Below are 16913 nucleotides of genomic sequence, written 5' to 3'. Positions count from 1 at the left end.
TCTTTTATTGTATTTATTACTCAAATTTTCTGTTGATGTATGTCTGTGGGGTTAGTTATAACACTAACACCTTTTGAAAAAAAAACCACTATGTCTTCTGTGAAGCATATTAAGCTTATTTAGATATATGGGGAACAACATTAGCCAAAAGAATGAACCATGTGAAAGACTTTTAATGGTTTGTCAAATGACATAAATCTCCTCTATATAGGCCCTACATTGTTAGCCACCTTATAAATTTAATAATAATTCAGTTTTTCTAGCAAAATATTGTGATTTGAGTAGGCAAATGTCTTGATAGATCACAAAACAAAACAGACTGCTGATATTTTGTCATTAAGTGATGGAAAAATTTGGTGCCTGAATGTTCTGATTTTATTGTCAGTTGAGGAACTCTTCTGAATGCCAGTTGTGATTTATTACGTGAGTTATTATTGACAAATTTTGATACTCTTCTAGAGTAACCTTCTTTTTAATGTAGCTTTGTAAGTTGATATCAACAACAAAACAGGTGGACATAATCCCTTAACATCTTTAATATAAATTGTAGTAACAGCAGCATATTTTAATCTGAGAAAAACTTGGCTGAGTTGATATGGATATCTGCTGTTTATAAAATAATGGCATTTGTAATATATATGCAAATAAAATAGAAAGCCCTGAAATATTTAACAAGGCATGAAAAATATGACAGCAAGACAGGTTAGACATCATAGGAGGGAGAGCGTTCATTTCAGTAAGAGGCTGAAATTGAATTTGTGAGCGAAGTTATCTGTATGCAAGTAAATGGCCTAAACAAACTCAAGTTAATCATCTGATGTTTTAACTAGCCACCCAGTTCTGCCATAATGGTTGTAAGATCACTCAAAGAAAGTCTACACTAAATAGCATGAAGGTACCTCAATCACACAACATGAGTTAGAGGCAGCTGTAATCTACTGCATGTAGACTAAATATTTATGAATTCATTGCAGGTGGTATGAGTAGACAGTATTGTGAAGTAATTCTGAGCACATTTTCTGAAAACTGTCTTGAGCAGTTTGTTTGACATCCCATGCGCAATGCAAATATTTCAGATCTTTTCGCTATAAACAAGCCTGACATTATCAACAATGTCAGTGTAGAGATAGTGACTAGTGATAATGACATGTTCCACATCATTATGAAATGTCGTATTCATGATCTATGGAACAAGTATTAATCTAATCTAATCTAATATCATCATAGTGCTGATGGTTACTGAAGTCAATAAATCCATCAGCAAGACTAGGAGTACTTTTATACTGGATAAAGCATATAAGCAATTGTAGCATTCTACTTAGACAATGAATAGATATTCAATTCCAATATGATGGATGTAGAGGAATTATGTGCAAAGTGTATACTAAATGTAAATCACATTCTGGAGAAGTATGTACTGGGTAAGGTTGGAAAAGACCTACCACATTTTAATAACAAAATTCAAAAAATGCTGAGGAAACAGAGACTGTTGCACACTTGGTAAAATATATATTGCAGAAATGTCAAAAGGAAGAAGTTAGAATTTTTTGTGTATAAAAAGATAAATATATGAAGTATACAACAATTTCCATCATTATACGTTATCAAAAGATCTTACTGACAACCTGAAAAAATTGTGGTCCTAGGTAAAATCATTAAGTGTGTCAGACTTCCATTCAGTTCCTCTTTGAGCACTCTGATGTGACAATAAAAGAAACAGCAAAAGGAAACCTGAAGCTTTAAATTTCTCATTTGAATAATAATTCACACTGGAGGATCATACAGATGTACCATCATTTGACTGCTACACAGAAACTTGTATTGAGGGCACAGAAACGGGTATCCTTGGCACTGCAAAGCATCTGAAAGAGTTGAAAACAAATAAGTCGCTATGACTGGAACAAACCCCAATTCAGTTTTACAGAGAGCACTCTTGGCATTGGCCCCTTTACATAGCTTGCATTTATTGTATATCTCCCAGGCAGTGAACAATCCCAAGCTCCTAGAAAAAAGTGCAGGGGACTTCTCTCTATAAGAAAGGTGGGGAGCTTTTCACTTGACAGGAGGACATTGTTTTAAAACAAACGAACAAAGTTTATTTGAATACTGAGAAACACAATTCAACTTAATAATGACAAATCTTGGGGAACATGAAACAAGCTAAACTCATTTTTAATTTTTTGGTGGAAGATTAATCCTAGCACATGTTTTTCAGTTTCATTGGCATCTTTTCATTGTATCATTGCGCAGAGTATTGATTATTCTCAAGCATTACTCTATAATAAATTTCTATCTTGTATCACAATTGTGTGAAATGACAGCTGATTCACCTTCAAGAAGAAAGCCCAATTCTGTGTATGAGGCTGTTCGAAAAGAACCTGAGCTTTATTTATAAATTCAGTCTTTATTCAGATACAATTGTCTGATGCTAGTCACTTTCAAAGTATTCCCCTTCAGCTTCTACACACCTCTCCCAATGCTACTGCCACTGCTGGAAGCATTCCCTGGAAAGCCTCTTTTGGTATGGCACACTGCTGCTCTGTTGGCTTTTGATGTTTGCATCTCACTGCTTCACAAATGTGAGGCATAACCTCTTGGTGATATTCCTTATTGGCATTAGTGCCTTCTGGGATGTACTCATGATAGGCATGGCCCTTGGTGTCAAAAAGGATGGTCAGCATGACTTTCACATTGCTGTTGACCTGCCTTACTTTTTTGGGTCACATGGATGATGGCTGCATCCTTTGCAATGACTGAAACTTTGTTTCTGGGTGGTACCCATAAACTCAGAACTCATTGCCAGTGATCACTGTCCTGTGTGATCTCTGAATGAAGTTGCTTCTGCTCTGTTGTTAGCACCTTTGGTACAAAATTTCTGAGATCATCCTGCGGTCCAGATGTTCCATTACAATCGAATGAATGGATATGGTACTAATTTTAGCCATGTCTGCAAGTTTGCTGATCGTGATTCAACCACCATGCAACACTTGGGTCCTAACATGGTCAATGATTTGGATGTTGGGGGCCTACCTGAATGTACTTCACTCTTCACGGGCCATCTTTGAAGCAGTTCTACCACTCCTTTGTGTTTGTGGTACCCATTGCTTTGTCCCCAAATACTTGTCAAGTCATATGGATTATTTCAACTTGAGAATCTCCAAGCTTAAAACAAAATTTAATGCAATAATGTTGTTCCACTTTTTCTGTTATTTTGCCCACAACACAAAATCCAACAACTACCACTTACATGTGTTCACCTGTTAACAACTAGCCAATGACTGGTTTTCTCTATAGTCATGACAAAGATTAGACATGCATACTACTTATGCCTAGCAACACAGATTGCGGAACCAGATACTATTGTTGGTTTCAACAACCAAAAATAAGGTCGTATAGCAGATGTGAGAAATATCAATACAACACATCACATCACAATACATCACATTTTTTGAACAGACCTTGTAATGTATAATGTGCTTTGTCACTCATATGTCCAACCTATGAGATACAAATGTGAGTGATAAATCATCCATAGATACACCTCTGAGATCTTGCTTTCTTATTAAGGATTAAATTCCACCAGTGATTGAAATTTTTGCTCCTAAAATGTGTCAGCTTGGTACATTTTGTGTGGAGTATGTTTAAGTTGTACAGTTTTGGATTGTTTATCCAAAAACCATGTTTGGTACTTTTGTGTAGAGTATGTTTAAACTGTATATTTTTGGATCGTTTATCCAAAAACTATGTCATGTGTAAGTGTTGTATTGATATTTTTCACATCTGCTATACGAATTAGTTACAAAGAAAAACTATACATATTATTTAATATTTTCTCTCTGCAATCAGAAATATGAAATTCGCATTACTATGAAATCTGTTGCTCCATGCACAACAGTTTGAGACTTCAAAGAAAAAGGGAGTTTAAGACTCTGTTTATTATTGCTCAGTTTGTAATGCAAGTAAAACAAGAGAGGCACCAGTAATTTTATAAATGGTAGCTACCAAATAAAGTATCAGAAAATTATGACCAATACCTCTTATTTGCAAATGACAGAGCAGTGCAGTCTGAGTTAGTGGAAAGATAACAATCCACAGGGTAATTGTCAGTAATATAGGGATTTATGGTACATGTAAGACAAATAATAAATACTTTCTGTTTCCAGTCACTCACAATAAAAATTTGATAAATACATCCTTCAAAATACCTTAATTATTCTGTTTTGTAAGAAGTTAAAAACACTGTACAGGTACGCCAGTGATTTAGAAATAATATTTCAACTAGCTTTGTATTCATTTCAAACTCAGATTGTCATGTACATTTATTATTAACATTGCAGATTTTCTGTTTATGTGGTGAAATAATAATGTTAAAATAGTGATATGCTTGCTTATATCAGCACCTTGGATAAATAGGACTCAGTATTCTAATAATCATATTTTGTGCAATCAAGTGGCAATATAGATTGATATACAGAATATTGTCAATCTATAGGGTCAAAATTATACATATGGTAGGAGATCCTAAACTGAATATTTTGAGGCAGGGAACCAGTAGATAATCAGAAGTGAGTATTGCATGTGATACAGGGTCTTGAACGAACAATGTGTGTGAGGCAAATGTCTGTAAACTGCTTTTGTTTCTAAACAGCTTACCACATGAAGGTTGGATCTGGTATCCTGAAAAACAATACATAATTTTCTGTAATGTGTTCATAGTGGAATTTACCACTTGTTATAATTCATGACAAGTCAAAGATTAGCATTCTTCATTACAGAAACTAGCAGTCAAGCTTTTAATGTATGGTGCAGCAAGATGTATTTTCAATAAAGCCAAACTAATATACAAAAAGTATTGCAATAGGTATTGTACTACTGAGAACAAATATATCTCTGTTGATAGCAAATTATTGGAAACTGGATCACACATTCTACAGAGAACTAGCCAGAGCTCCCAACAGAGAATAATTTATGCAATTCATTTGAAGAGATGATGTTGAATCATATTGGAGGAGATTTATTAATAAACATGAGAAGAAGTGTTAAATCTGTGAGAAAAAATTCTTCAGAAAACATCCAATGTCGTCCCTGTAATTTTTACAGTTTGAAGAATACAGATGGAGAAGCATTCACATCCCTGTCATAAACAACATGTACAAGTAATGGGACCAAATAATTCCATGCTCATCTAAAACAACTGACAACAAGTCTCTATCAACTTGAAGATTGGAAAAATTGCAAACTTATGGTAAGGGCTTATAGGACCAAACTGATGAGGTCATCAGTTCCTAAGCTTTCACACTACTTAATCTAACTTAAACCAACTTACACTAAGGATGATACACACACCCATAACTGAGAAAGGACTCGAACTTTCGACAGGGGAGCAGCACGCACTGTGACAAGATGCCTCAGACCGTTCGGCTATGCTGCGCGGATTGAAGATTGGATTCATAAAAAAATTAATCAATAGGACCATACTTGCTACCACACTGCTTGAATGGTGTACATTTCCTTGTGTCCATTTGAGGTGAGATGCCACAGCTATTGGAGACTGTACCTCTGTCTGTGAGAACATGTGGTTTAACACAACAATGTACCATACCATTTCCATATTAGTGTCACTGAGCATCTGTGCAACTCTATTGATGACTTGTTAATGATGTTCTGGCCAGTTGAGCAGGATAAAAATTAATAGTATAGATAGTCAGATATTTTATAGTTTTAGTAAATGCTCTAATCCGTGTACACTCTGTTATAGTTATAAACTTGGTGAGTCTCCTGTACACTAAATCAATGATTTAACATGTGTGTTATGAGACAGTAAAGTTCTGCTTCTGATTCTGAGGGAGAGAAAGTATTGGCCTCTGGCCAGTGCAATTAGCAGATCTAGATCCTATAAATTTTTTCCTAAAGCTTTGCAGGCAGTTGTGGCTTTGGTGGTCTAGTGACTAGAGCAATAAACTCTGGCCCAGGAGATCTCAGATTCAGTTCTAAGTAGGGGTGAAGATTTTTCCTTGTTCCAGTCCCTCCAGGATGGGCTAGGTCCATTCAGCTTGCTATCAAATGAATGCTGCGGATCTTTTCTGGTGGTAAAAGGTGGCCAGGGAAATGGGTCCACCACCCTCTCCCTCTTAGTGCAACAGCACAGGAAGGCTGCACTCTACCTACAGTCAGGCCTGTAGTCCAGTCCACAGGCTTTTTATATTCAGTCATTGGCTTGTGCCACTTGAGTCTAAACTGAAGAAAAAGTGGTTGGCAAGGGTCCTAGCTGCCTCTTTCATTGTACCACAGACAGCAAGGTCATTTTAGAGAGTGCAGCAAAATATTATGTTCCCTCATAATGTTTGAATTCATTATTTTGAACAGTTGCTATTAGTTTAAATTATTGCTGTAAGGTGCAACTTGTTCCTGCCAATAAAAAAGACTAAATTTGAATTTTGTCTATTAGTTCCTAATCTCAAAGTACTCAATTTAGGATCCTCAAAGATTATAATTTTGATCCTAAATATTTGGGGCTCACTCCACGTTATTACCCAGTAGAAAGTAAGCAAGTTGGATAGTTCTTACGGTACTAAGATCTAGTGGTATACCAGTCACACAATCTGTATTATTTCCTTCACATCCAAAAACTGTATACTGGTACTGAAAAAATACTTGTATTTTTAACTGTTGATATGCTCCATTCATTTGGAAATTTTTTTAATATATTTGTGTATATTCTTTTTTAGCGGGCTTGTAATGCTGGGTGTTTTGAGCTTGTCAAGTTTATGCTGACCATTGGTAAGACACTCACAATTTCTATACATAAGTTAATATTAAGTTTCATTCTTTATTCATTAATAATGCTCTGTAGATCAAGAACAACTTTGAGGAATAGTGAGTGAGTCAACACACATATACATAAAGTAAAGCAGCTCTCAGAAACTGCGTGAATAATTTAGTAATTTGGATCCCTACCAAGCACTGTATTGGTATGAAGTCTGAGACACTGTGTCTAGCAAATTGATACTGTTCTTTGTAAGCAGAGAGTACAATGGGTGTGCCATCTTGTGGGATTCCACACTTCAGTATGCATTTGAGGTCACCTACTGCCACTTGCCAGTTATCACTTAGAACCTCAGACCACACCGTTTTGTACTGCCATTGTTCCACCAGTCATGGGTCACTGTGTGTTAGTGATACTGAACTTCTGCTATCTACACCAAGTAGGGTAATAAATAATGAGCTATCATTAAAGGCCTATAAACTATTTGTGGAAGAATGGTGGCAGCCCTTCTCCAGCGCATGTCCAATTTAGGGCAGTGCGAAAAGGGCATATTTCTGTTTAACACTCCCTAAATCAGGTACAGGTAGTAACAGGACGCTCACTCTTCTTCTTCAAATGAAGTGGTGTGTGGGTATAGCAAATATGATCATAAGTAAAAATTGTGGAAACTGGACTTATATCCATTTACCACATTACAAAGGATATGAGCCAATATGAATTGAAGCCTGTTTTCAATGAGAATTACTGCTGATTTCAACATTATTTTAAGTGCTGTTCATCATTCACTAATCATATTCTGTAGATCCTATCAGAAGACTCCATTCATACAAGAAAAGTACTGCAAAAATTTTAGTTTCCCAAGTAGAATCATGTAGTTTACAAAGTGAAAGCTTGATATCGTCTTGGAATTTAACAGCCTGAGGATTTTTGTCATTAGTAGTTCCAAGAAAGGCACTCATACACAAGTGGAAGAGGGGGCTGCATCTCCCCCCCCCTCCCCCCCCCCCCAGCTCTAAAAAGGTAAAACTGTGGTGTACCTAGATATTTTCCTTTCAAGAAAATTATTTATAACTCGGTTTTATGTTGGTTTTTAACAGGATCAGAACTGGAACACCATTCATCTTTTAAAATATTAAAAATACTCCATACCCCCAGTAGTCTCGCCACCCCCACCCCACCTCACCCCACCCTATCCTACCACGTGTCTCGCCCCTGGGGTCCAACACCTTCATACTCAAAGGATTCCTCCTTTTTATAATAATTTTTGTCATAAGCTTAGAGATTTTATTTTTGAACCTATGTGCATTGTTTATACAATGTCAGTCAGATTAAATATTGTGGAGAAGTGTCTTAGGCACAGCCTTGAGGATTATTTCCAGACTGAATCTATCAATCTGCGTCCTGGGAGATTAAATAGTATTACAAACTGAGACTCAAACCTGGTCCCTTGCCTTTCATGAATTATGCTCTTAGTGATATTGTATCTTCCAGAAGTGCTAATTCTGCAAGGTATGCCAGAAAACTTGTGTAATATTTGACAGGTAGGAGAGTGGTTCCTGGCAGAAGTGAAGCTCTGAGGACCTGTTGTGAGTTGTGCCACACAGCTCAGTTGGTAAGAGCATTACCTGGGATAGTCAAAGTTCTGTGTTCGGATGCTGGTCTGATGCAATTTAAATCTGATAAAAAGTTTCAAAACAGCACACACTTTGTTGAAGAGTGAAAGATTCACTCTGGTAATATTTTTTCAACATCAAATAATGTCATAAATCCCTAATGTAATTTCAGGACATTATACATATTATTTTGCTGATTTAATCATGTATTGGGTGTTTCAAAATATCAGGATTTTAAAGCTTTTTTAGCAATTTTTGCACTCAGTACATGATTGGTTAAATGATGTATCCAGTCACTGGATTGGCTTCAAGGGGCCGGATGACAGAGCTTGTTTTGCAGAGCCTACATGTTCACCTGATCTGACGCCAGACAGTTCAAATGGTTCAAATGGCTCTTAGCACTGTGGGACTTAACATCTGAGGTCATCAGTCTCCTAGGACTTAGAACTACATAAACTTAACTAACCTAAGTACATCACACACATCCATGCCCAAGGCAGGATTCGAACCTGCGACCGTAGAGGTCGCGCGGGTCCAGACTGTAGCACCTAGAACCACTCGGCCACTCTGGTCGGCCGCCATGCAGTATTTATCTTTGGGGGCTCATAAAGGATCATGTGTATGTGCCTCCACTAGCAGTTGGTCTACCCTACTTAAGAAACAAGATTGAAGCAGTTGTTGCAACAGTTACTCCACACACATTCATCATGATCTGGGAAGAACTTATCTATGGAATCAATGTGTGCCACGTAACAAATGGTGCTCACCTGTAAGAAAAATTGTCTGAGTCACTTTTTCATTTGTTTATTGTCAGTATTTTCATTTGATTTATTATTTATAATTGTAAGTTGAGTGCAATAAATGCTACAAAGTCTTAAAACTCCAATATTCATTTTGAAACATCCAGAATATTTTGTTTATATTCACAAAATACAATTTACAAATAAACTTATAAAAATATTAACTATTCTGATGTGGGGCACAATTTAAAATTTGTTTAATTGTTTTACTAAACAATATTACTTTTTTTATGTAAAAACACACAATTGCTGGACAGTGTGTACCTGAAGTGTGAAATGTGTAGCACTGCTGATAGACACATAGATATATAAGTGACAGACTTAATAGCTTTTGGAACTAATAGGTCCTTCCTTGGAGAAAAGGGAGAGAATAGTTGGTGAGAGTTGAAAAGGAAGGGCACATCACTCAGACACCAGGATGATAGAGGCCCACATTGTCCTCACTACAAGTGGTACAATATTCTGCTACTTCACTCAAAACACCATTGAAAGTATCAGAATTTTTAGTAAAATGATGACTTTTGCAAGCTCTTAGGGGTTGTATTTTTTGAAGCACTGTCTTTTGGTTTTAGCGCAAATGAAAAGATTACTAAGCATGTAAGCTTTTGGCCAGAGGTCCTTCTTTTGAAACAGACAACATACAGGAAGTTCTTGAAGGTGGGGTAAACATAGTACGTGTTTGAGGCAGGGTTTGTCAGTTATGAGGGAATGCAGGGGAGGTTTGGAGGCTGATATAGAGATGATGCATAGTAGTAGTCAAAAGTGGGGGTAAGAAGTGAACAGGCTGGTGAGTTTTTTGAGATGCCATTGTGCATGCTGTTCTAGTTCCTGTGGGGCAAGTAATGCAGTGTGTGAGATGGGATCCAGAAATTTGGGATGGCACAGCAGAAGAATTTTATGGAACCAACAATGCATGAACAATATATGAAATTGGGTTCGAGCTAGCAATAAGGAAACTTTTCTGTGTTGGTGCAGGTGGTAGGAGCAAGAATCCATAGTGGAGGATACAAATGCATAAAAAATCTAAATAACATGGAAATACATGTGAAAACATCAGAAAAATATCCCAAAGAAACATGACTGAGTAAGCCAATATGGAAAGGCAAAAATGAACTGAAATCAACAAGAAAACACAATGAGATCGAAGATAAAAATAGATAAAAAATTGTAATATGTCTTGCAGGTCTGTGGGCAGATATGTATGACTAAGGGAGATGGCAGATGTGCCTAGATCAGATGAGATTAGCATGTATGAACTGAAATAGGAGAGGAGATAGGCGGGGGGGGGGGGGGGTATAGGGGCTAGTAAAATGAGTTACAATTTCATGTCGCACAGGAAGGTATGAAAAATAAGATGCAAAATTATGTCAGAGTGATACTGGAAGAGTGATCAAGGATCTAGCATTGATGATATCACTGGGAGTAATGTGAGACATGAGATGCTGCACCAACAATCAATGCAATTTTGTAGCCATGTGCTGTGTGTGGGCAAGATGGTTGATATAGTGAGGCTAATAAGTAAGAATGTGTGGTGTGGTGGGGAAGGCAACATGTAGAACACTGGAATGAAGAGAAAGAAAAGGATAGACACTGAGTATATTAACATTAGCAAATAGTAATAAAGGAAAACACCACTGGGCTACAGAATGGAAGAAAAGCCATTAGGCAAAATCAAACAGTGGAAAATCCAGGATGGAACAATGGCAATTTTATGAAAAGGATGAGCTACTTCTCACCATATAGAGAAGATGTTGCAGCACAACAAAAATACTACTAAGCAAATAAGCTTTTGGCCAGAAGGCCTTCTTCAGAAATAGACAACATACACTCACCATTCACACAAATGCAGCTTACATACACATGACAATTGTCTGTGGCTGTTGAGGCCAGTTTGTGGGTGACTGTTGGGAGAAGCAATCTGAGTGGTGGGGGTAAGGAGGTGGCAAGGGAGGGGGGAGAGGGGGAAAGATAGCAGGTTAACGTGGGTGATGGTAAAGTGCAGCTTGTGGGAGCATACTGGGATGAAGCAGAGAGAGGGTAGTGCAGCTGGGCAGGTAGGTGCAATCGGGAAGTTAGACAGTGGCTGAGGGCTAGGGGGAGGGGAGCCAAAATGGGGAGAGAAGTAAAAGAACAGTGGGTGTGCTTGTAGAATAGAGGGCTGTGTAGTGCTGGAATGGGAAAGGCAAGGGAAGGTACATGCATGAAGGATAATGATCAAAGAAGGGTGACTCCATAAGTGCTACAGGAATGTAGGATATATTGAAAGGGAGAGTTTCCAACTGCACAACTGTTAGGAAGGATTCAGATGGCACAGGCTGTGAAGTAATCATTAAAATGTAGGACGTTGTGTTGGACAGCTTGGTCAGCAGCTGGGTGGTCCAGCTGTTTCTCGGCCACATTGTGTCGGTGGCCATTCAAGTGGACAGACAGCATGTTGTTTGTCACACCCACGTAGAACAAAGCACACTGGTTTCAGCTTACAGATGACATGACTGGTTTCGCAGATAGCCCTGTCTTTGATGGGTAGGTGATGCTTATGACCAGACTGGAGTAGATGGTGGGGGCATTTATTGGACAGATCTTGCATCTAGGTCTATTACAGGGATATCAGTCATGAGACTGAAATGACTGTTACGTATGTGGGGCTAATGGTTTGAAAAAAGGTTCATGGCTGTGTTTTGGGTCTGTTTAGTTTCTGGATTCTGTTTGATGGTAGGAGGAAGTTTTTGAGGGTGGGATAAATGTAGGAGGTGAGCGAGGCAAGGTTTGTCAGCTATGAGGGGATGTGGGGTAGGATTGAGGGCTGATGTAGTGGTGTTGGGTAATCATATACAAAGATCGAGGTAGGAAGTGAAGAGTTTGGAGAGTTTTTTGAGGTGTCATTGTGCATGCTGCTCTAGTTCCTGAAGGGCAAGTGATTCAGTGTGTGGGATGGGATCGAGGAATTTGGGACTGCACAACAGAAGAATTTTGTGGATGAAGAGGAGGTACTGAAAGGAGGTTCAAGCCTGGTTGACATGGTTTTGCAGGACTATGTTGGTGAAGATTAAGGACTGGCAGATTGTGAATAGATGGATGTCATTGTAGATGGAGCATTTGCAGCCAGAGATGGGTAATTTGATGGTAAGGCCATCTTGGGGGCTTCCATGAGCCAAGAAACAATGCAGGAACAATATGTGGGACTGGGTTCTGGCTATGAATAAGGGAACTTTTCTGTATTGGTGCAGGTGGGAGGAGCAAGGATCCATGGTGGAGGGTACAAACATAGAAAAATATGTAAATAATGCATAAATTTGTGTGATAAAACTCACAAAAAATGTGAAAAATCACAGAAATGACAGAACAGATGTGGTATGGAGAAACAAGATGAAACTTGTTGGAGTAAGCTGATAGGGAAAGACGAAAATGAACTGAAATAGATGTGAAAACACAAAGAGATTAAAGATAAAACTAAATAAAAAGAGTGTAATATGTTTTGCAGGTCTGTGGGTGGATACGTAGGAATAAGGGGGATAGCAGATGTGTCTAGATCAGGTGAAATTAGAATGTACGAACTGAAATAAGAGAGGAGAAATAGTGGGACAGTGGGGAGAGGTTGATAATATGAAGTACGAGTTCTTGTGACACAGGAAGATATGGAAAATATGCCATGAAAATGTGTGAGAGAGATGCAAGAAGAGTGATCAATTTGCAGATCTAGGAATAATGATATTGCTGGGAGTAATGTGAGACATCAGACGCTGCACCAGCAATCAGAGCAGTTTTGTAGCCATGTGTTGTGTGTGGACAAGATGGTTGATATAATGTTGCTCATAAGTATGAATGTGTGGTATGGTTGGGAAGGCAACATGCAGAACAGAGGAAAGAAGAGAAAGAAAGGGATGGACACTCAGTGTAGTAGTGTTCTAAAATAGTGTTAAAGGAAAATGCCATGGGGGTTATGGGATGGAAGAAAAGCCATTAGGCAAAATCAAACAATGGAAAGTCCAGTATGGGATAATGACAGTTTTATGAAAAGGATGGACTGCTACTCACCATGTAGTGGAGATGTCAAGGCACAACAAAAAGACTATTAAGCATGTACACATTGAGCCAGAGTGTCTTCTTCTGAAATAAATCCCCCCCCCTCCCCCCCCCCCCCCCCACACCACACACACACACACACACAGAGGACCATTGTCTAAAGGCCAGACTTCGAGACACTATGCATGAAGTTAGAAATAATATTGGTGCTGGGGTAACCAGGAAACTGGGAGGGGGAGGTATAGCAGGATAAGGGTTCGGGACAGGAAAGTGCTGCTTGTGGGAGCATATAGGGACAAGGTGGATATAGGGTAGGCCAGCTAGGTGCAGTTGGAAGGTTAGACAGAGGGCAGAGAGGAGAGGGAGCAGAAAAGGAGAGAAGTAAAGAGGCTGTGGCTGTGCTTGTGGAATAGAGAGGTGTGTACTGTTGGATTGGAAACAAGGGTAGGGGATCGGTGGGGGAAGGACAGTGACTAACAAAGGTTGACGTCAGGAGGTTTGCAGGAATGTAGACTATATTGCAGGGAGTGTTCCTAATTCCGCAGTTCAGAAAAGCCTGTGTTGGTAGGAAGGATCTAGATGGTACAAGTTATGAAGTAGTCATCAAATGAAGAATGATGTGTTGGGTAGGGTGCTCAGAAACTGTGTGGTCCAGCTGTTTCTTGGCCACAGGTTGTTGGTGACCATTCATGTGGACAGAGAGCTTGTTGGTTGTCATGCCTATGTAGAACGAAACACAATGGTTGCAGCTTAGCTTGTAGATCACATGACTATTTTCACAAGTATCTGTGCCTTTGACGGGTAGGTGATGCTCATGACCAGACTGGAGTAGGTGGTCTTGGGAGGATGTATGAGAGATTTCTTGCATCACTGTGTGATGGGTGAGAAGGATAGTGGGTAGGGATTTGTCATTTCAGGGCATGACAATAGGTATTTGAAGCCCTTGCAGAGAATGTGATACAGTTGCTCCAGTTGCAGGTGCTACTGAATCACAAGAGGAGTGGTCCTCTGTGGCCAGACAGTTAATCTTTTGGGAGGTGGTGGGTGTCTGGAGAGAGAAGTTACAAGAGTTTTGTTTCTGTGCAAGCCTGCGAGGTTAATTATGATCTGTGAAGGCTTCAGTGATGACCCTCATATATTTTGAGAGGGACTGCTCATCATGAAAGTTGCAATGGCCATGGGTGGCTATGCTGTATCGAAGGGGGACTTCTTGGCATGGAATGGGTAGCAGCTGTTGAAGTGGAAGTGGAGCTGTTGCTGGTGGTTGTTAGGTTTAATATGGATGAAAGTAGAGATTTAGCTCTCTTTGAGGTGGAACTCAACAGCAAGAAGGTAGACTTTTGGGTTGAGATGGACCAGTGAAAGTGAATGGGGGCGAGGATGTTGAGGTCCTAGAGGAAAGCTGCAACCACTGTGCTTCATTCTGTTTGGTAATGACAGCAAATAAGCTGTATGTCTGCATGAATGGCCACTAACAAAGTGTGGGCAAGAAACAGCTGGATACCCAGTTGCTGAGCACTCTGCCCGACACATCATTCCTCATTTTAATTCCTGTTCACAGTCTGTGCCATCTGGATCCTCCCTACCAACACCAGCTTTTCTGAATTGCACAGGTGGGAACTCTCTCTGCAACATAACCTATATTCCTGTAACCCTCCTGGCATCAACCTTTGTTAGTCATGGTCCTTCACCAACCTACCCCTTTCCCTGCTCCCAATCCGGTGGTACACAGCCTTCAATTCCACAAGTGCAGCCACAGTCTTTTTACGTCTCTCCTTTTCTGCTCCCTCTCCTTCTTGCTCTCTGTCTAACCTCCTGACTTCACCTAGCTGTCTTACCCTCTCTCCACCTTGTTCCTGTATGCTTCCCAACCCCTATCCTGCTATCTCTCCCTTTCTCAACTTCGTCTTTACTCACACTACCCATCCAGAGACAGTGGTCCTTTGTGTGTGAGGTATGTTTACATGCATGTGTGTGTGTGTGTGTGTGTGTGTGTGTGTGTGTGTGTGTGTGTGTGTGTGTGTGCGTGTGTGCGTGTGTGCGTGTGTCTAGTCCTCCTTCTGTGCCTCAACAACTCTACTGTATGATGAGTAGCGGTCTGCCTTTTCATAAGATTGTCATTAACCCATCCTGGATTTTCCATTGTTTGATTTTGCTTAATGGCTTTTCATCTGTCCCATAACCCAGTGGTGTTTTCCTTTGCACGAGTTTCTAATACTACTACACTCAGTGTCTGTCCTTTTCTTTCTCCTCTTTCCGTTGTTCTACATGTTGCCTTTCCAACATGCCACATGTTCATACTTATGAGCCATATGATATCAACCATCTTGTCCACACACAACTTTTCCATGTTCTAAATGACACCTTCCAAAGCATACTGCATGTTCTTTCTTATGAACCATGCTGTATCAGTCTCCTTGTCAGCACATAACACATGACAATAAGACTACACAAATTGTTGCTGCAGCATCTCATGTCCACTTGACTTGCTCTCATATCATTAAGTCTAGATCTTAAAACTGATCACTTTTCCTACACCTCTCTTGACTATTTTCATGTCTTATTTTCCAAACCTTCTAGTGTCACATGAACTTGTAGCTCATCTTACCAACCTCTCCCCACCACCCATTGTTTCTTCTCTCTTGATCCAGATGCCACTTTCACATCTATTTCAGTTCATTTTTACCTTTCCCTGTCTGCTTACTCCCTCAGATTTCATCTTGTTTCCCCATGATTGATCTGTTCCATCCTTTCTGTGATTTTTCCCAATGATTTCAGCATATTTTTGTGTTCCTTTTTTACCTGTATGTCTACAATACTTACATATTTTTATGCTTTTATATCCTCCACTGTGGATCCTTGCTCCATCCACTTGCACCAATATAGAAAATTTTCCTTATCTCTACCCAGAGAACAGTCCCACATACTATTTCTGCATTGTTGTTTGGCTCATGGAAGGGCCCCCCCCCCCCCCCCCCCCCCCAGGTCACATTACCACCAAATTACACGTCTTGAGCTGCAACCCTTCCTCTCACAGTGACCTCCATCTGTTCAATTTCTCCCAGTCCTTAACACTCACCAACATATTTCTGCAAAACCATATCAATCAGGCAGAAACCTCCTTGCGATACCTCCTATCCATCTGTAAAATTCTCCTGTTTTGCAGTCCCAAATTCCTGGATCCCTTATTAACCTCCTCCTTGCTGACAAATGCCTCACCACTGTTGTTCTGAACTGTACAGATTACCTGGCAAAATGATTCCACCAGCTGTCAGATTTTTCCATCTACAAACCCTGCCACAGTGACCCCATTCCAGAAATTCAGCAGGATCTCCAGTCTCTCCTTATATCCTTCAGTCCATCCCAGAACTTTTCCTCAGAGTCTATCTTTCTCCACACCCCTACCACTGCCCACACTCCTACCTCCTACACAGCTCTTAAAGTCCATAAACCGAACTACCCATGACATCCCATTGTGGCTGGTTACTGTGCTACTTTCAGCCTGTTACCCACAACCTACCCTTACATATAAAAGATACCAACCATTTCCTCCACCGACTCTTTACAGCTCCTGTTCCTTTACCACATGGTACCTTTCTCATCACTACTGATATCTGTTCACCCTACACTAACATCCCTAATGTCCATGGCCTTGCTGCTATTGAGCACTACCTTCGGATTGCCCGACGAATTCCAAACCTACAACCTCTT

The 16913-nt window shown here is 39.7% G+C and overlaps 1 protein-coding gene across 2 annotated transcripts in view; it reads left to right on the top strand.

Annotated features, from left to right (window-relative positions):
- Nucleotides 1–16913, top strand: part of LOC126354216 (ankyrin-1-like) — a 201822-nt gene that overhangs the window by 47895 nt on the left and 137014 nt on the right. For both annotated transcript variants that reach the window (XM_050003685.1, XM_050003683.1), the window contains exon 5: nucleotides 6729–6780. In XM_050003685.1, the coding sequence (XP_049859642.1) occupies nucleotides 6729–6780 (52 nt within the window). The remainder of the gene's footprint in view (nucleotides 1–6728; nucleotides 6781–16913) is intronic.

This window comes from Schistocerca gregaria, chromosome 3 (assembly GCF_023897955.1).
Source record: "Schistocerca gregaria isolate iqSchGreg1 chromosome 3, iqSchGreg1.2, whole genome shotgun sequence".
Taxonomy (NCBI): Eukaryota; Metazoa; Arthropoda; class Insecta; order Orthoptera; family Acrididae; genus Schistocerca; species Schistocerca gregaria.
Note: the sequence above shows the minus strand (reverse complement) of the source record. Positions and strands in the feature narration are given on the sequence as shown.